At 39.7% G+C, this 17,052-nt stretch overlaps 1 protein-coding gene across 1 annotated transcript in view; it reads right to left on the bottom strand.

Moving 5' to 3' along the window:
- Positions 1-17,052, bottom strand: part of UNC79 (unc-79 homolog, NALCN channel complex subunit) — a 220,952-nt gene that overhangs the window by 59,022 nt on the left and 144,878 nt on the right. Inside the window, exons 32-36 of the mRNA XM_049898829.1 lie at positions 12,894-13,001; positions 9,311-9,427; positions 6,696-6,779; positions 4,714-4,816; positions 1,930-2,070 (exon numbers count right to left, since the gene is read on the bottom strand). Coding sequence (XP_049754786.1) covers positions 1,930-2,070; positions 4,714-4,816; positions 6,696-6,779; positions 9,311-9,427; positions 12,894-13,001 — 553 coding nt within the window. The remainder of the gene's footprint in view (positions 1-1,929; positions 2,071-4,713; positions 4,817-6,695; positions 6,780-9,310; positions 9,428-12,893; positions 13,002-17,052) is intronic.

The following is a 17,052-nucleotide window of genomic DNA, read 5'->3' as shown; positions in this document are numbered from 1 at the left end:
CATATGCCATCTCTGAAATGGTTGGATGTCGATCAATTCTTTTTGGTACAGTGACTCTGTGTATTCCTTCCATCCAGATGGATTTCTTGGTAACTTTGGTAACTAGCTTTAGATTTCTAGAAATTGTCGCAGCTTGCCTTAAGTGCTCTTACTGTCCCTTGCTAGTCTACCAAAGAGGGAGAGATTTAAATATAGGTATATGTAAAAATGTAAAATAGAACCTGCTACTGTTTTTCCCTTGCTTTTCTTCAAAGCTCATGTGTTTCCAGCTTAACAGTTGGCAGTGCTTGAACATGGTTTATTCTTGCTATGTTAACACAAACAAAAAACAAAAACAATGGCCCTTTGCCTATCTATCATCACTTAGATTGGCTGTTTCCAGGAGATGGTGACAGAGCAAAGCAACGATTCTACCTGTTCTAAAACTAAAACAGTCAAAATTGTGAACTTGCATTAATAAAATCCCTCAGCTCCACAAGTTGATAGCTGATACAACATGCATTCTATAGTTATTATAATGAGGTAAAAATCAAGGGCTTAAATGAAATGATTTATCTTTTCTCACATATTGTCACTTACTTTGATTAAGTGATTTATCTTTTCCCCATATTAGTTACTTACTTTGCACATTGGCTAGTTCTAAGAATTTGAGGTGGACTAGTTAGGCTGACTTTTACACCTTCTCTTACTCTATGACTCCTAGGGATAAAACAGAATAAAATGAGGAAAGGAGGATAAGACAGTGATATATTTTGGGGATTGAGGTTTTTTTTGTTTTTGCCCTTTTGTTTTGTTTGTTTGTTTGTGCATTTGTCTTCCTAATCCTTTTCTGTTTGTCTTTAATTCAACATTAGCATTTCTTCATTCAATAAAAGATTACATTTTAGCTCCATTAAGATCCATTCTCTTTCCCTCCGTCAAATACCAGGAATTTGCAGAGTCCTCGTCTCATCTCCTCCATCCAGGCTTTTTCCATCCTGAACTTCCATAGCACTTACCACTCACACCACCAATGACAGCACTTAACCATGTCCAATCTTGTATGGCTACTTAATTATCCCATATATAGCTGTCCTCTTCAACAACCAAGCCACAGAGTACTTGAGGACAAGAGCTTCTTTACAGCCTAAAGTCCCTAGCACTGTGCTAGCACAGATTAGGTACTTAGTCAATTCCTGTGGAATTTAATTCAGTCCTCTCCTATAAATTGTATATGCCAGGACTACAGTTTGTTTGTTACTGAATTTAAACTTTTTTTCATATCCATGAAATATATCATATTCTAATTAATTATCGACTAAATGGAATTGTCTTGACATGAACATTCTCAAAGCAGCAAAACGTAATCTTCACTCTATCAGGCTGAAGGCCCTGTTCCCAAAATGAGTTCATTATTCTTGCATCCAAGTCAGAAATGTGAAACCTGCTATATTTCTATTTATCCCTTCACATGGCAATGGCCTAAGTTGCATAGCTAAGTGAGATATCCTCAAGACTAGAAAATACCTAGAGAATCCATCTGAAAACAGGTAAAGAGAGATAACTATTATAATAATAATAAAAAAAAATTTTTTTTATTATTATATAATAGCTAGTAAGTATAATATGCTTACCATTAACCAGGCACTGTTCTAAGCACCTTTACATACACTAGCTCATGTAGTAATTGAAAACAAGAAACAGCAGGATTTTTAGTATACTTTCCTCTAGCATCACTCTGACACTGAGGATTCATGACACTACACAGCTGGGGAATTCAGTGAAAAGATCCGTCTAGTCCATTTTTTGAAATAGTCTGAGCTGATCCCACAAATATCAAGCATCTAAAAGGCTACTGGATGTTTCACTTTTGAGCTGGTAGTTTTTATTTCCAGCTATAGACTGAATAAGGTTCCTTTCTCCAAAACAAAACAGAAGCCAGACATTCACCTTCCCACAGATTGCATGATGTCCAGCAACAGCGGGGCCGCCAAGTCCGGACTTAAGTGAATGAATGTTGAGAGAACCACAATGGCTAGCCCAAGAGTTTCTTCATCGTATTCTTCCAGAATGGCCCCACAGTCATGGCACCTGCAGGTAAAACAGAGGGACGCTTTCCATAAAAGTCAATCAGTGGTTTCAAAATACAACAAACCGCACATAGCCATTTCTGATGAGTCCTGGAAAAGTTTCCAAAAGGATAAAAAGGAGACTCCAGTGCCATCATCAGTACAGACGAAGAAACAGCATGCAGAGCACTGAGCATGAAGGTTTCTCTGATTACGGAAAACATCCTGCCAGCTCACAAACATCTGGCCTGCACGTGATTTATTGCTCCCTCTTATGAGTGCTAATTGGACTAACAGTGTGAGGCTTCTGGTCCAGGGAGTTTATGCATGTGAAATGACCACTGGGGATAATCACTAATGGACATTTTTTGTATTTGTCCAAATTAAAAAAGAAAAATGCCTAGGCACATATAGAAGCCTTCCTAAGCTTTTAGATTAAAAAATGTCCTATTTGCAGGTGGGAGATGGGGTCATCGAGTGAACAGAACACTCTGGAAGGCCAGGAGAGTTTGGATTGCAGTCTCTTCTCTACCACTTGCTCAGGTCAGTTTTAAAAACTCACTGTACCTATTGAATTTAATATGTAAAACACAAATAATATGATACCTGTTCTTAAGTAACTTAAAACTTATTGGTATTTGTAGTGTCTTAAAAAAAAAATTTTTTTTTTTTTTAGTGTGGGTTTAGGAGGCCTGCTGGTGCAGTGGTTAAGAGCTTGGCTGCTAACCAAAAGGTCAGCAGTTCAAATCCACCAGCCACTCCTTAAAAACCCTATGGTGCAGTTCTACTCTGTCCTATAAGGTTGCTATGAGTTGGAATCGACTTGACAGTAACAAGTTTTCAAGTTTTTTTTTAGTGTAGGTTTAACTGAACTCAATGAAAGCCAAACCAAAAGACCCAAACCCTTTGCCATGAAGTCAATTCTGATTCATGTCAACCCCCTGTGTTACAGAGTATAAGTATCCCATAGGGTTTCCTTGGCTGTAATCTTTGTGGAAGCAGGCCATTAGACCTTTCTTCCACAGCATCGATGGGTGGGTTCAAACTGCCAATCTTCAGGTTAGTAGTTGAGCACAAACCGATGCACTACCCAGGAACCTTCAACCAAAGCCAGAGCTCTTTGTTGCCCCAGCTGTGCAGCTTTGTAAAGGGAAGGGGAAGTCTACTGGAGATAGCAAGGAAACCAAAATTATGACTGCTATTGGGACCTTCCATCTGAAACCTTCCCAAAAATAAGCAAAAATAAAGTTATTAAAAAAAAAACTCTTTCCCAATTGAATTTTTAAAATATAGGATTCACAATTGTGAATAAAAAGAAGAGAGATGGAATATCACAAAGGCATCTGGAAAGCTAATAAGGAAGGATTGGAACTTGGAGGAGGACATGAAATGGGGGAAATTACACGAAAGGAAGACTGAGAGGAGCCCTTCACAGGTGGCTGTACAAGATGGGCACCTTCACTTCTTCAGTAATGACCATCAGCTGTGCTCAGCCACATGGACACTCACACCAGCCCCTTCCACCTCATCCTCCTCTCCTTTTATCAGAGGCCTATGCAATTCATCAACTGGGTCATCTTTACCAGGAAGCCTTTCTGGGACAAGTGGATCCCTCCGAACTTAAAATCCTGCAACTCTTATTTTTTCTCATACTTGCTCAACATATATGTGTGTGCCAGGCAACATACTGGAAGCTAATAGCATAAAATACAGAAGAAATGGTCCATTCCCCAAGGATCTCACAATCTATTACAGAACATAAATGTATAAACAAAAAAATAATTAAAATACAATACGGTAAGTTCTATAATAGAGATATGTACTAAATGCTATAGAAACTCAAGAGAATGGCTTGAGTAATTCTGCCTAGAGCGGTCAGGGAAACTTTGCCTTAAGCTGAGTCTTGAAGCATGAATAAGAGTTCACCAGGCAGAGACAGTACAGAGGGAAGGACACCCATGAAATCACAGAAGTGAGAACAGATTAGACACGCTCTAGAAAAGGTGATGGGCTTGGAGAAAGAGTTCCTGGTGAAACCAAATCTGAAAACCAAAAACAACTCCAACCCATTGCCATCCAGTTGATTCTGGCTCACAGTGACCCTACAGGACAGCGTAGAACTGCCCCATAGGGCTTCCAAGAGGCGGCTGGTGGATTTGAACCACCGACATTTTGGTTAGCAGCCCACCTCTTTACAACTTTGCAGTGCCACCAGGGCTAAGATACTTGCACCTTAAGCCTACAAGAAATCTGGGGATACTGAAAACTGACCAGCTAAAAGGTGACATAACCGATCTGAGATTCAGAGAATGAATTCTACTGGCTGGGTGGAACAAGAATCAAGTCTCGTACTTGTTCCCATCCTAACCGTCTGAAGCTTCTGGTTGAGGGATTTTATTCCTATGAAGTTATTTCTAGAGACAATCAGTAAGTGAATAGTTTTTGCATTTGTCCAAATTAAAAAAAGAAAAATTCCTAGGCATACGTAGAAGCTGCCCATGTGACACCATGTCTCTAAAATCACAAGTGCACATTGACACGCTACACCCACTTAAAGAGCGAATTATGCCACAGGACCAAAGCCTGCCTTCTGGGACGCCTTCTTACACCCACGTGACCGAAGTCTAACTCTGCAACGCGGTGAAGAACATAACGGCCAGCTTACTTGTCGGTCATCACGGTGGGCTGCTCATCAGTGAACTCCTCGGGTGCCGGCACAAACATACTGACTATGCTGGGTGCTGAGAGCAGGCTGGACTTAGTGGCACCTGGGTAAGCAGTGAAGAGACAACTGGTGAATAAAGATCAGCTTCTAGAGGGCAGGAAAGGTCCAGTTCTTCTCTTAGAAACCTCCCAAAGGTCACATTCAGAGTGCTGTGACTTGGCCATTCCAGTTACATCATGAAAGACCCTCAATGGTAAAATAAATTCAAGATAGGTCATGGTTTATTTGTTTCTGCTTATATGATTTTAACAGCTGTACAAAAAAAAAAAAAAAGTTTTTTTTTTTACTCCTAGCTCCCTTTTACTTCTTGATTTAGAAAAAAATCAGAAAGAGCTCAGGTGTGCTCACAGGTTACTAGGGCAAAGATTAAAAAAAAAAAAATTAGGTTATCTATTTTTGAGAATAGCACTGTGACGTTGTTTTTCCATATGACAACACAGAATGTATAGTGCAATATATATAGCAGTAGTCAATAAAAGCAGAAAGGTTAAGTTATAGGGCATTGGCCCCCATAAAGCAATATTAGCTGAATCAATACATTTTTTTAATACTTCCAGTGAAGTGGGAGCAAAGACTAATGGAAAAAGGAAACCATAGAGCGTTGTTATAGCTGAGCCACAGCTAAGTCTGCCACTTTATAGGCAGTCCCATTAGCCCCCAGTTGCTGGCAACACTCCTGATTACACCACTGCTGGTTCCCCTTCTGGATATACCCAAGGTGTACCCTATATAGAACTAGGAATGGAAACAGGATTCTAAGAAACTCAGATAAAACTCAGCTTCCCAGTGGGAGATTCTGACAAAAGCCCCTTGAAGACAGGAAAAACTATGAAGGTGCTTATTTGTCTCCAAGCATGCGTGCATGCAACAGTCTCCCCGCGGCCATGGCATCAATGGACTCTCCAGTTCATCCTGGAAGAGACTCACTTTCCATCTTCATTCCCATGACCTCATTCCATTTGGCCACTACTAACTGAGTCACCAAATCATGAACCAGCAGCACCAGAGGTTTTCAACCACCCTGACTTGTATTCATAAAAGATTTTTCCAGCCCCATAGGTGAGGAAGTCTTGTCTCATCTGATTGAGGGGCTAAAACTACTACTCGCTGCTAAAGAAATGTTAACAAAAGCTGAAGATAAATATCTCTTCATTCCACAGGAAAATCAGAAGAGTAATATGGTCTAGAAAAATAGGTCTGCTTGACTTAAGGGACTAGTTATGAAATGCGTTTTATTTTGTTTTGTTTTCTTCCAAATGATAAGTTAACCTATTTTCTGAATTGAGAAAGAATAAAAGTAATGATTCACTGGCCATGGGATGAGTTTTGAAAAACAAAAATCCTGATGAACTATCTTAACCCCCCGTAACTGTCTTAAAAAAAAAAAAATGTCTTAGCACAGATTTATCCTCAGCTTGCTCTCGCGAGTAGCATAAAGTCAATTGTGTTTTTTGTGCAATTTCATAGAGTTGAAAAGAAGCTGTTCACCTATGAATTGAACATTCTTGAAGGAGGTCATATAAGCTGAACCAAGCTGAAAAATGTAGATACAAGATGATAAGGAAAACTGATATGTATTAGAAGGGATATTGAAAGAACGAGGGATATCTGGTCTAGAAAAGAAGACTGGGGGAATAAGTAGTGTGAGACTATGTTCAAATATCTTAAAAAATTATGTGAAACCAGACTTGTTCTATGTGGCTACAAAGGTTAGACAGTCACCATAAGGAAGAACTTTCTGTCAGTAATGTTCAAAAGTGAGGTGTCATGCATTCCCAGTTCCTAGAGGTGTTTGAGCAAAGGTTGGACCCACTTTACGGAGCTGCTAAAGGAGAGGGCTCAGCACCTGTTGGATGACTAGATAGCTAACATCTACAGCTACTCTCAGCTCTCACAGTCTGAAATTAAGGGACAGAACTAACCTCTCATTCTCAGCGGCTGCCCCTCTGGGTCAGGATTTAGGCACGTTGGCACATTACACTGGCGTTTCCCAGGCTGTATCTGTTCTGTGGATAAATAGAGCATTTCAGTCTTCCATGTGATCAATGTTGCACAACTCACAGTACAAAGAATTTAACCAATAATCTCTGGGGCCAATTTGTGGTCATAGTTAACTATTGACTATTAACATTTAAAGGACACAGCCTAGATTTTAGGGTAGGGTGGTTTGGGGATTTTGCTACAAACCTGCCACTCAGGTATATGAAATGTAATCAAAAGCAGGAGATCCTCTAAAAACAACCAAAATATGCCCAGAATTCCCCTCCGCAAAAAAAGCTCAAATGCTATCTTCTGATATGAACTGAAAGGCTAATGTCACAACTATGAAAGGAATGTTTTATGCAAATGAATAAATATATAAGTGATCATTTGGGGCAATGGCCAGAAAGATCATACGGTAAACATGTGGAACTGGTAGCAAGGAAATGATAGGTGTTGGACAGGGCATGGGAAACAGGGACAGGGGAGCAGGGCAGAAATGGAGGAGTGTGCTTCAGGAACACCTGCTTTACATGAGACATGAGGCAAAGAAGCAAGTCACCCAGATGTGAAAGGATGGAGAAGAGGTGGGTTTTCTGTGAGTGTGCTGGTACATGTTGAGGTGACTCCATCATGACCCATGTGTTAGACTGCTTTTCCAGCGTGCCTACATGACCATATCCATTCTTTTGGAGTCAACGTATGTGGTGTAAAGTCAGCACTCCACCTAACCTGGTACTATGCTTTCAATCACTCTCCTCTGGTTTCATATTTGGGAAATAATTTTTGGCACTAATAAAAACAAAAATATTGAGATGAAGCTCAAGTAGAATTTGGTGACTAGAGAACCAGCTTGGAGGATGAAAACAAACCCAAGAAAACGCAGGTGTAAGAAATTCAGATGGCATGTAAATGGAAGTGTTAAATGAGAAGGCAGAGGGATGTGAACAAGGTTGAAGTTTGGTTAAAAAGCAAAAAATTCAGTTAAATGGGTTATTTGGCATCATGCATATTTTTTAAATTAAGATTTAGATTGGAAATTGAGATCAATTTGCCTTTTTGTAACTCTTCTGAGCCGATCAAACTAGGTTGTGATTGTAGTCAGAATCTAAAATTGTTAGTTTAGGCTGAACTACTTATTAATCGATAAAATAATCTTCAGAGCCTCCAGGTCAACTTAACAGAAGCTGCCATTTAGTTACCAGGGACCTAACCAAACAAAATCTTCCATTCTCAGTTCCTTACATTGCTTCACCTCAGTAAAGAGGGAAAGACAGTCCTCTTTGGTGTGGACAGAAGGACTTGACCCAAAGTCAGTAAACTCTTAAGGTTGGTTGCCCAGTGTCTTCCCCATTTCTGCCTTGCCTTTTGGCTTTGGGCCATTTTATTACTCACTACCACTTATTACTGAAAGAAGGAAAAAACGTTTTAAAACTTTAAAGTGTTAAGAACCCTTATAAAGGCCAGGAGAGTTGAAACTGTATGTTAAATGTAGGGTTTGGTATGGTCTGTGGGCTTTAGTTATCTAATTATCTTGACTTTTTTTTTAATGGGAAAATAAGATGAAATGTAAATAAATATGGTTGTGAAAAAAAGTAACAGTATCCCAAGATTTTGCTTTTGTGGAAATTATAATTCCTAGTCATAAGGAAGAATATTAATTTCAAATAAGTGTAGCCAAAAAGTACTAGCCAAGATACTAAAAGAGTCCAATCCAAGTGTTGGCCCACAGAGGATATTACAGTAATAAACCCTTACATTTTCATAGTGCATGTATACTTCAAAGTGCTTTCACATAGATAATTTTCTCTTTCAAATGACCCATTTAATTAAAAAAAGAAAAAAAAAAAAAAAGGCAGGCCCTTAAAAGAGAAGGATTGTGGCAGTGCCACTGGCTGAGAAAGTAGCACATGTGCAGAATGTGGTAAGGAAATTTGGAAAATGCAGAGTGATCATGTTGAAGTAGACACATGGTGGCAGTCGATTCTTACTTTAAAACTGAGGTTAGATGCAGTTCCATCATATGAGCATGAGGGTGTGCGGCTGCAACCTGGTGACCCTGCTGACTAAAACACAGAACTCATATTCCCAAACCTACTGGCAGATCGAGATGTTGCTAAGCTGACATTTATTAATATTATTATTCCCTTATTTTCTGGTACTTTATAGCTGATAAAACACTATCACATACATGACCTCATTAGATAATACTGATAATCTGGTGTGTTTTTTTTTTTTTTTTCCAACTTGCACCATGAAATTAAAGTTCCATTCCCTCCTTTATGTATTTCCACCATTTAACTCCCCAATAAATAACCTAAGATCTGGAATCTCAGTCTTTGAGAAAAAAAAGAGTTGGACCAGCCTAGATGGAAGAGCTTGCACTTCCAGACACTTGGAAAGTTTAAATAGGCTGATTAAGTACCTTATCTTTTTTAATTATTTGAACCAAAGAACATGAGCAAAATCTTTTTCCTTAATGAGGGAGCAGAGTGGACAAGAGAAAGTGGCATTAGCTAATCTGAGAGGTAAAACAAGAAGAAAAAGCTTGACCCACCAGTGTCCCAGTTGCTGATGTTATGGGGGGCGCTAGACTGATGTTCCAGCTGTCTCTTCATTAATTGGCTCATTGTCAGAGTTCCCAGGGATCCCCTTTTCATTTGCCTATACTGAGCTATATGGAGGAAATTGGGAGATGATTACTAGGGGGAATATATTTCCACAGCATACAAAGGTGCTACACATCCAAATAGAATCAATTGAACCTGCATTAGCTATTTGCAATTGTTTGATAAATTGTATGCTCCTATCCTAACAAAAAAACCAATACACTATGCTATCCTAGGTGCTTTTCTTCAGTCAGTAAAGGAGGTAACGGTGCCTGTTAGCACTTATCCATAGCCCGTAAATATTTATCCCAGTTACAACAATATGATTTTTTTTTTAACTTATACACTCTGCCTTGTTCCAAAAAAGGATTTAAGACAGATGATGCTACTTTGAATTTATAGCTTAACTTGCTTTCATGGAGCTTGTGAGGCATCACATACATAGTTTCAGTCTTCATTATATCCCATGAGGGGTACTGTGAGGGTGTGGGTGTGTGGGGGTGTGTGTGTGTGTTTTCAAGTAGGATGACACATATTAACCCCAATTTTTAGAGACAGAAATCAAAGCAAACGAAATTACGTTACTTGGAACCAACCAGCAATTGAGGTGGTCCTAAACCCAAAATATATTGACATCAAAGTCAATTCTGTTTTAAATGTCTATTTGAGAAAATGTGATTCAAATAACATTCCATGAGTATATTCTAGTACATGTCTTTGTTTTAGAAAATAGTGGTAACATTTTTATCCTGCAATTAAGCATTGGCAAATATCCCACCAGTGAAATGTCAAGTTATAAGCATGTCCAAACAAGAAAACAATTAAAGGCACTTCTGCCAGTAGGCTGCTGAGTCAGAAAGCAGCCTGCCTCCATTTCTCCTCCCCTGCAAGCGTTCCCAACAGTCACTGCAAGCCCAATACACCAGGCACTGCATCATCGAGTGCCTTTTCCATATGATCCCAAACATCCAGATATTTGAGGACTTACGTCTCTTAGAAGGGCAATTTCAGAAACTGGGGCTATGAGCTACATGTCCTACAAGGGGATGATGGAAACCAGGATGATCGCATGGCCCCTTGAAAGCCTTAAATGTTATACACAGGTTTCACAATCATGGTACCAAGGCAGCTCCTTGATGTGATATGAAATCAATTATAATGTTATTTTAATGTAATTAGCATGCTGGTTGATTAATGGTGATCATGGCATGTTTAGCTACAAAGTAATCAGTTAATAAACTGATCACAAGAGAAAGGTGTGATAGGAATTCTTTCGTCTTGGAATCTATATTATTCATGAATTCACTGAAATAACTACTCATACTATTATGAAAAGTCCTAGATTTGAGTTGCTGATTGTTAAAATTTACAATTTTATGACTCACTTAAGAAGTGCAGCTTCAAGTAAAACTCAAAGTAGAAATCTTTTAAAAGATTTAACAAATTTAAAACTTTGCAGCATCTCTCAGGCTCCAAGAAGGACTGAAAACCTCAAATGATTGAATAACTTCTCCAATTCTCAGCTGTTTTTAAAGACAGCAGAATTCCCTGAGAGTAAAAACCTTTCACGTTCAGCTCAGTGTGTAAGGCATCTGGCATTGTGCCCCCATAGCACACCACCAAGAGCTAGTCAAACATGCTTTTAATGGACAGGAGGAGGGAAGTGAAAAGCTGATGATGCTCTAAGACACATCCAAAAAAGCTAGATTCAATCATGACTTTGGGACCATGATCCATTTTTTATTTTATGATACATTTAACTAGCAGTGAAGTCAAACTAATTTAATCTTCCTATTTCATATTATACCCATTTTGGAATTCTAACTAGAATTCACTCTCTTCAGTTTTTTTAGATGACTCATGGCAGATGAGGAGGAGAAAAATAATACGGTTTCCTGATTTTCATACGTGGATTTAAAAATGGGCATTTTTATCACAGCCTCAGATTTTTTTGTGATTAAAAAAAGAATAATTGGATTTGGAACCGTCCATTCTTCTTTGCTTCTGAATGAGCAAATTACTGTCAATTGGAGACTATTTCTTAGAATTTCTATAATCTTCATTACAACTGAGCAAGGCATTGTGGTGTATTAGAAAGAGCACAAACTCTAAAGTCAAACAGCTCTAGCATCGATTCCTGTCTCCACCACTTAGTAGCTGTATGACTTTACCTGTATGACTTCACAAGTGATTTGAGAACAAGTGACTTAGCATTCTGAAACTCTTTTTCCTAATCTATCAAATAGGGGCAATAACACCTGCCATGCACACTGATGTAAGGATTGAATAACACAACGACGTGTTTAAACCATTTAGCACAGTGCCTGGCACTTGATAGGTATCAAATAAATGGTAGCTCTTGTTACTATTATGATTGTAAATTCCTTGAGAGCAAGGACTTTCTTTTTTAATCCCCAGTGCCAACCACAGTGCCTGGCACCCAACAGACACAAAAAGAGTTGTTGAATGAATGAATACAGAAATGAATGAATGATGAAGATGATAATGTTCCATACTACCAGTCCAGCATTTAGCTTAAGGTCTTTATCTTCTTATCATCCTCATTTCAAAAGGTGATCAAGTAAAAATTAACTCAGCTCTTCAGGCAACATCCACACTGAACACAGAATGTGCTAGCACATGTGATGAGGGTTTGCAGAAGCTGCACCTTTGCTTGTATCTCTGATTCCTACTGAGAATGCCCCATGCTAAAGCCTCTTAATTGACTCGATTGAGCCAGGTTGACACCCTTATCTTCATGTCAATAGAACTCAAGCTCCTCATGGACAAAACCTAGGATCCAACAATAGAGGGCAGTTTCGAAATATTTGCCTACTATAAAACCCAGTGCCGTCAAGTTGATTCCGACTCATAGCGACCCTATAGGACAGAGTAGAACTGCCCCATAGAGTTTCCAAGGAGCACCTGGTGGATTCGAACTGCCAACCCTTTGTTTGGTTAGCAGCTGTATCACTTAAGCACTACCCCACCAGGGTTGCCTCCTATAAAAAAAAAAAAATTTTTTTTCCTATAGATCCTGTTAAATTTCATGCCATTACTATTTTGTGATCCAAAAGGGCTAGATTCAGTTATGACTTTGGGAACATGATACATTTGATACGTTATTTTATGATAATCTAGATAAAATTTTGTCAGTGATGGAGGTGATTTTAATTAAAATAAAGGCATTCCATGTAAAATTCTGCTATGGACAATGCCTTCCATTTGTCCCCAAACCAATCTCCTGTATTGTGTTTAGACTAGTAATATATAATTTTTATTTTATTGAATGATGGAATTCAATGATTAATCACTAACAAATTAGGATTCTTGGCCAATCAGTAACTATGCTGATTTATCAAACACTTGAGATAATGGTAAACATAGACCTGAGAGCATACAACATAGTTACTGAGCAAACTAACATTAAAAAAAATTTTTTTCCCCAAGAATTCCGAAATTGAAAACAACATAGCGGAGAATGTTCCAAAATCAAAGTCTAGGTGACATCATCACCAGAGGAGACCTTACTTGATACTGAGGAATGGCTGCTTGTTTCTGGCACACCTGCTTCTAACGTAGGGGCAGACGAGGATTCTCGTGGCATTTCCAAAGTTGAAAGTCCTTTAGTAGAGGGGTCTACAAACAGAAACATTATTTAAAACTCAGGACAGAGGTTAAAAGCAAGTTACAGAACATTTTCTGTAATCTTTTTCCCTCTTACCTAATCAACCAAACCCCGTTGCCATCAAGTCAATTCCAACTCATAGCAACCCTGTAGGACAGAGTAGAAGCCCCATAGGGTTTCCAAGGAGTGGCTGGTGGATTAAAACTGCCACCCTTTTGGTTAGCAGCCAAACACTTAACCACTGAGCCACCAGGGCTCCTCTTACCTAATACATCCATTCAAATCTTTATATACTTTCTGGCCGTACTAGTTACTTTAATGGAATTACATACACACTGGCTTCAAAGTTCCATGGACAGTTGCTTCTACAGGATATTCTGTGTGTGGATATACCTCTTAGAAACTAAGGATAGCACAATTGCAAAGCTAAGCTCAACATGATCACAATGCATACCCCTGGACAGACCATTTAAACCTTTCCATAACTGAATTTCTTTTCACCTAATACTTAAAGATGCTCAATAGTTCATTCCACCTATATCATTTCACCATTCCACCTTTATTTGGCAATTTCTACCTCATCATTTACATCCTCATTTACATTGAGAACTCCTCCTCCAGGACCCCTCTGACCAAAAAGGTACAAACAGAAAAACTGGGTCAGGCGCCTCTCATGTAATTCCAGAGCATCTTGTCCTTAATAGCCTTTTCCAAACTTATCACACGAAAATCTAATCACCTATTTACTTGTCTATAACCTTTACTAAACTATAAGAGCTGGGGTTACATCTAACTTGGAATAAATACTATTATTATTATTTTTTTTATTATTAATTCCGGAAACCATGGTGGCGTAGTGGTTAAGTGCTACAGCTGCTAACCAAAAGGTTGGCAGTTTAATCCACCAGGCGCTCCTTGGAAACTATGGGGCAGTTCTACTCTGTCCTATAGGGTTGCTATGAGTCGGAATGAACTCAAATCTTCACTCCTCCTTGAATCCATACCCTCTGCCAAGTGACTTTGAAACATTTCCCACTAAAGAGACAGAATGTATTCCCTGACTCTTGATTTTGGGCCCAGCCATGTGATTAGCTTTGGCCAACAGAATGTTTGAAGGTATGACATGACCAAGTGCTTGAAAAAAGCTCATGCAATTGGGCTTGTTCTCTTGCGCCTCTGCCATTGCCATGAGGAAAATATTCAGGCTTCATGGGTCCCAGCAAGCGGATGGAGGACTCATGAAGCAGAGTCTGGCCACCCAGTCAAACCTAGCCTAGATTAGCTGATCCCCAGATGACCAGTAGACTCTTGAACCAAATAATGATTATTGTTGTTCACTACTGAGATTTTAAGGTTATTATACAGCATTATTCCAAAGAGAGGTAACTGATAGAGAGGTCTCAGCATACAGACAATATTTAAAGTCATAAGACTAGAAGAGTTCACCAAGAGAGTGAGGGTTGACAGAGACGACAAAGAGACCCAAGACCCCAGGGCACTCCCTCATTAGGGAGATATGGAAGACCCAGCAAGAGAGACCGAGGAGGTGTGACCACTAAATATTCTGGAAGCCAAATAAAGTGGGAATGATTGCTTGTGTCAAATATCGTTAACTGTTTTGGAAAAAAATACATAAAAATTGATCATTGGGGTTAGCAGTGGAGATCCTGGTGACTTTGACAAGAGCAGTTTTGGTGGAGTAGTGGGCATGAAAGTTTCATAGGAATGACTTTAAGAGAGAATGGAACAGGGGGAAATTGGAGATAGTGCGTAGAGACAACGCTTCCAAAAATTTCTGCTACAAGAGGAGGAGCAAAAATGGGATGAGTTGGGACAATTGATACTGAGTTTTTTGTTTCTGTTTTTTTCTTTTTTAGAGAGAAATAAGATTATGTTTGTAAACTGAGGGGGAGAATCCTTAGAAAGAAAAAAACTGAGGGAGGAGAAAAAAGGGAGAATCTATAGACCTACGTTCTTGAGGAGTGAGAGAAATGGGATCCAATCCACAAGTGCAAAGCCTGGCATTATATAGGGGCACATACAGGTTTATCCTAGCCCCTGTCAGAAAAGCCAGATGTGTGAGTACAGATGTTGGAAAGCAGACAGATGAGATGGTAGGAGGCTGTGAAATTCCTTCTGATTGTGTCAAATAGGAAGAGTTATTCAAAGTTTGAAAAGCAGTTGTGAAATAATCCTTTAGGAGGGTGGAAGCATATATGGACAGGAAAATATGCTATGGTTGCCAGATAGTTTTAAGGACCGAGTTGAGGTTCATGGTCACGAATTAAAATGAGACCAGTCAGCATTGTTATTCCTTATTTTTCCAGTCACATTCATCTGATGGGTAGAAGTGCTGGCTGAGGCAGAGGATTGAAGGAGGCTTGTGTTTAATGAAGAAGCTCTTGAAAAGTGAGGGCCAGGAAGGGTTTAGGCGGGGGAGATTATACTGACTGACTACCAAACTGAAGTTGAGAAAGGAAAGAAGAGAAGACATGAAGTAGGTGAGAGATAGTGAAAGACAGTAGGACCAATACACTGCTGTGCAGAGGAAGAGGAAGAGGTAATCAGAGAACGGGAGACATAAAACTGAGCTCATGGGAAGGTTGCTGTGATTGGTAATAACGACATCTGTGAAACTTGATGGGGCAGTTCTACGCTGTCCCATAGGGTCACTATGAGTCAGAATCCACTCAATGGCAATGAGTGGATGGGTGGTATGACCATGGGAATGAGTAATGGAGGTAGGGTGGAAGGCAAAAAAAAAAAAAAATTACTAGAAAGATGAATTCAAGGAACTGAGAAGCCCAAGCATCAGAAGAGTCATTTACCCTTGCATTGAAATCAATAATAATTAAGACAGGAATAATTTAGGAAAGAGTAAAAGAGACAGGAGACAAAACTGTCAACGCATGATGAAGAGTCAGGGTTGGCCATACAGCAAAAATAAGATTAGTGGGTGATACAATATGATGACATGAGATTCAGAGATGGAGGGAATAGCCTGGCAATGGCGAGCAAAGACGACACTTCCCTCCACCTGAAACCCAATGTACAAGGGCTGTGGGGAGAGCAACGTCCTCAGCGGAGAGCTGGGTTTCCATTAGGCTAAGGAAGTAAAGGAAACTGTCAGAGGAGAGGTTAAGCATATGTAAAAGATTCTGCTCAGGCAGGACCGTGAATTTCTGAGAACACAGAAGATTGGTCTCAGGATTTGGGGTCTAGTGGGAGAAAGGTCCAGAACAGGAAATGTACAAGGTCTTATGACAATTAGAGCGCAGAAGGTGATGGGTGACCTGACGCTTTGGAGCATCCCACAGTGACCGACAGAAGCAGAGATCAAGTGCAGAATGAAGTCAGTCCTGGTGGACTCAAGGCAACTAGCACAGGCAAGGCTGTGAGTCTGGGGCGAGTAGGTGGGGTAGGTATCTGGGCCTCCTTCTAGACTCCTGCTGACAGAAGCAAGAAGGTATGGGGAAGCCTGAGACACTCTGGGCTCACGGGCCTCCTTCAGACATCCAGCAAGACAGGGTAGGAGATCTATCTGTCTATGGGAAGTGGGTGCTTACAGATATAAAATTATTATGTCAGCATAATGTAATAAAAATTTCAAGGACCTATTATCATTAATTGTCAGAGACTTTTCTGTTGTTCTGGCAACAAATGTATTACTACAAAAACAATTTCCTCCTTGGTAGCCTGAGGAATAATCTGACACAGGGATGAATAAAGAAGGCAACACACACACACAGACACACACACACACAGAGTTCTAGGAATACAACCATATCCCATATATACAACCACCCTGTAGACCTGAGGGCTCTACAGTTTCTAGGCCAACACTGTCCTCTCTATCCACATGCAGCAGTTTTGGCTCCAATGAAAAGGAGTCCCAGCTTCCCTAGAAACCTTAAACAACTGTCTTGTTATTGCCAAGATCTTTTTCTTCCCCCTGCTTGGCTGGAGCACGACCCATCCCAAATGCACTAATAATGTTCATCCAACAGATATTACAGATCACCTTCTGGCTAGAAACCTCTGGAGATGCCCGAGGAAAAGCGA

This window comes from Elephas maximus, chromosome 10, assembly GCF_024166365.1.
Source record: "Elephas maximus indicus isolate mEleMax1 chromosome 10, mEleMax1 primary haplotype, whole genome shotgun sequence".
NCBI lineage: Eukaryota > Metazoa > Chordata > Mammalia > Proboscidea > Elephantidae > Elephas > Elephas maximus.
This window is presented reverse-complemented; position numbering and strand designations above follow the sequence as displayed.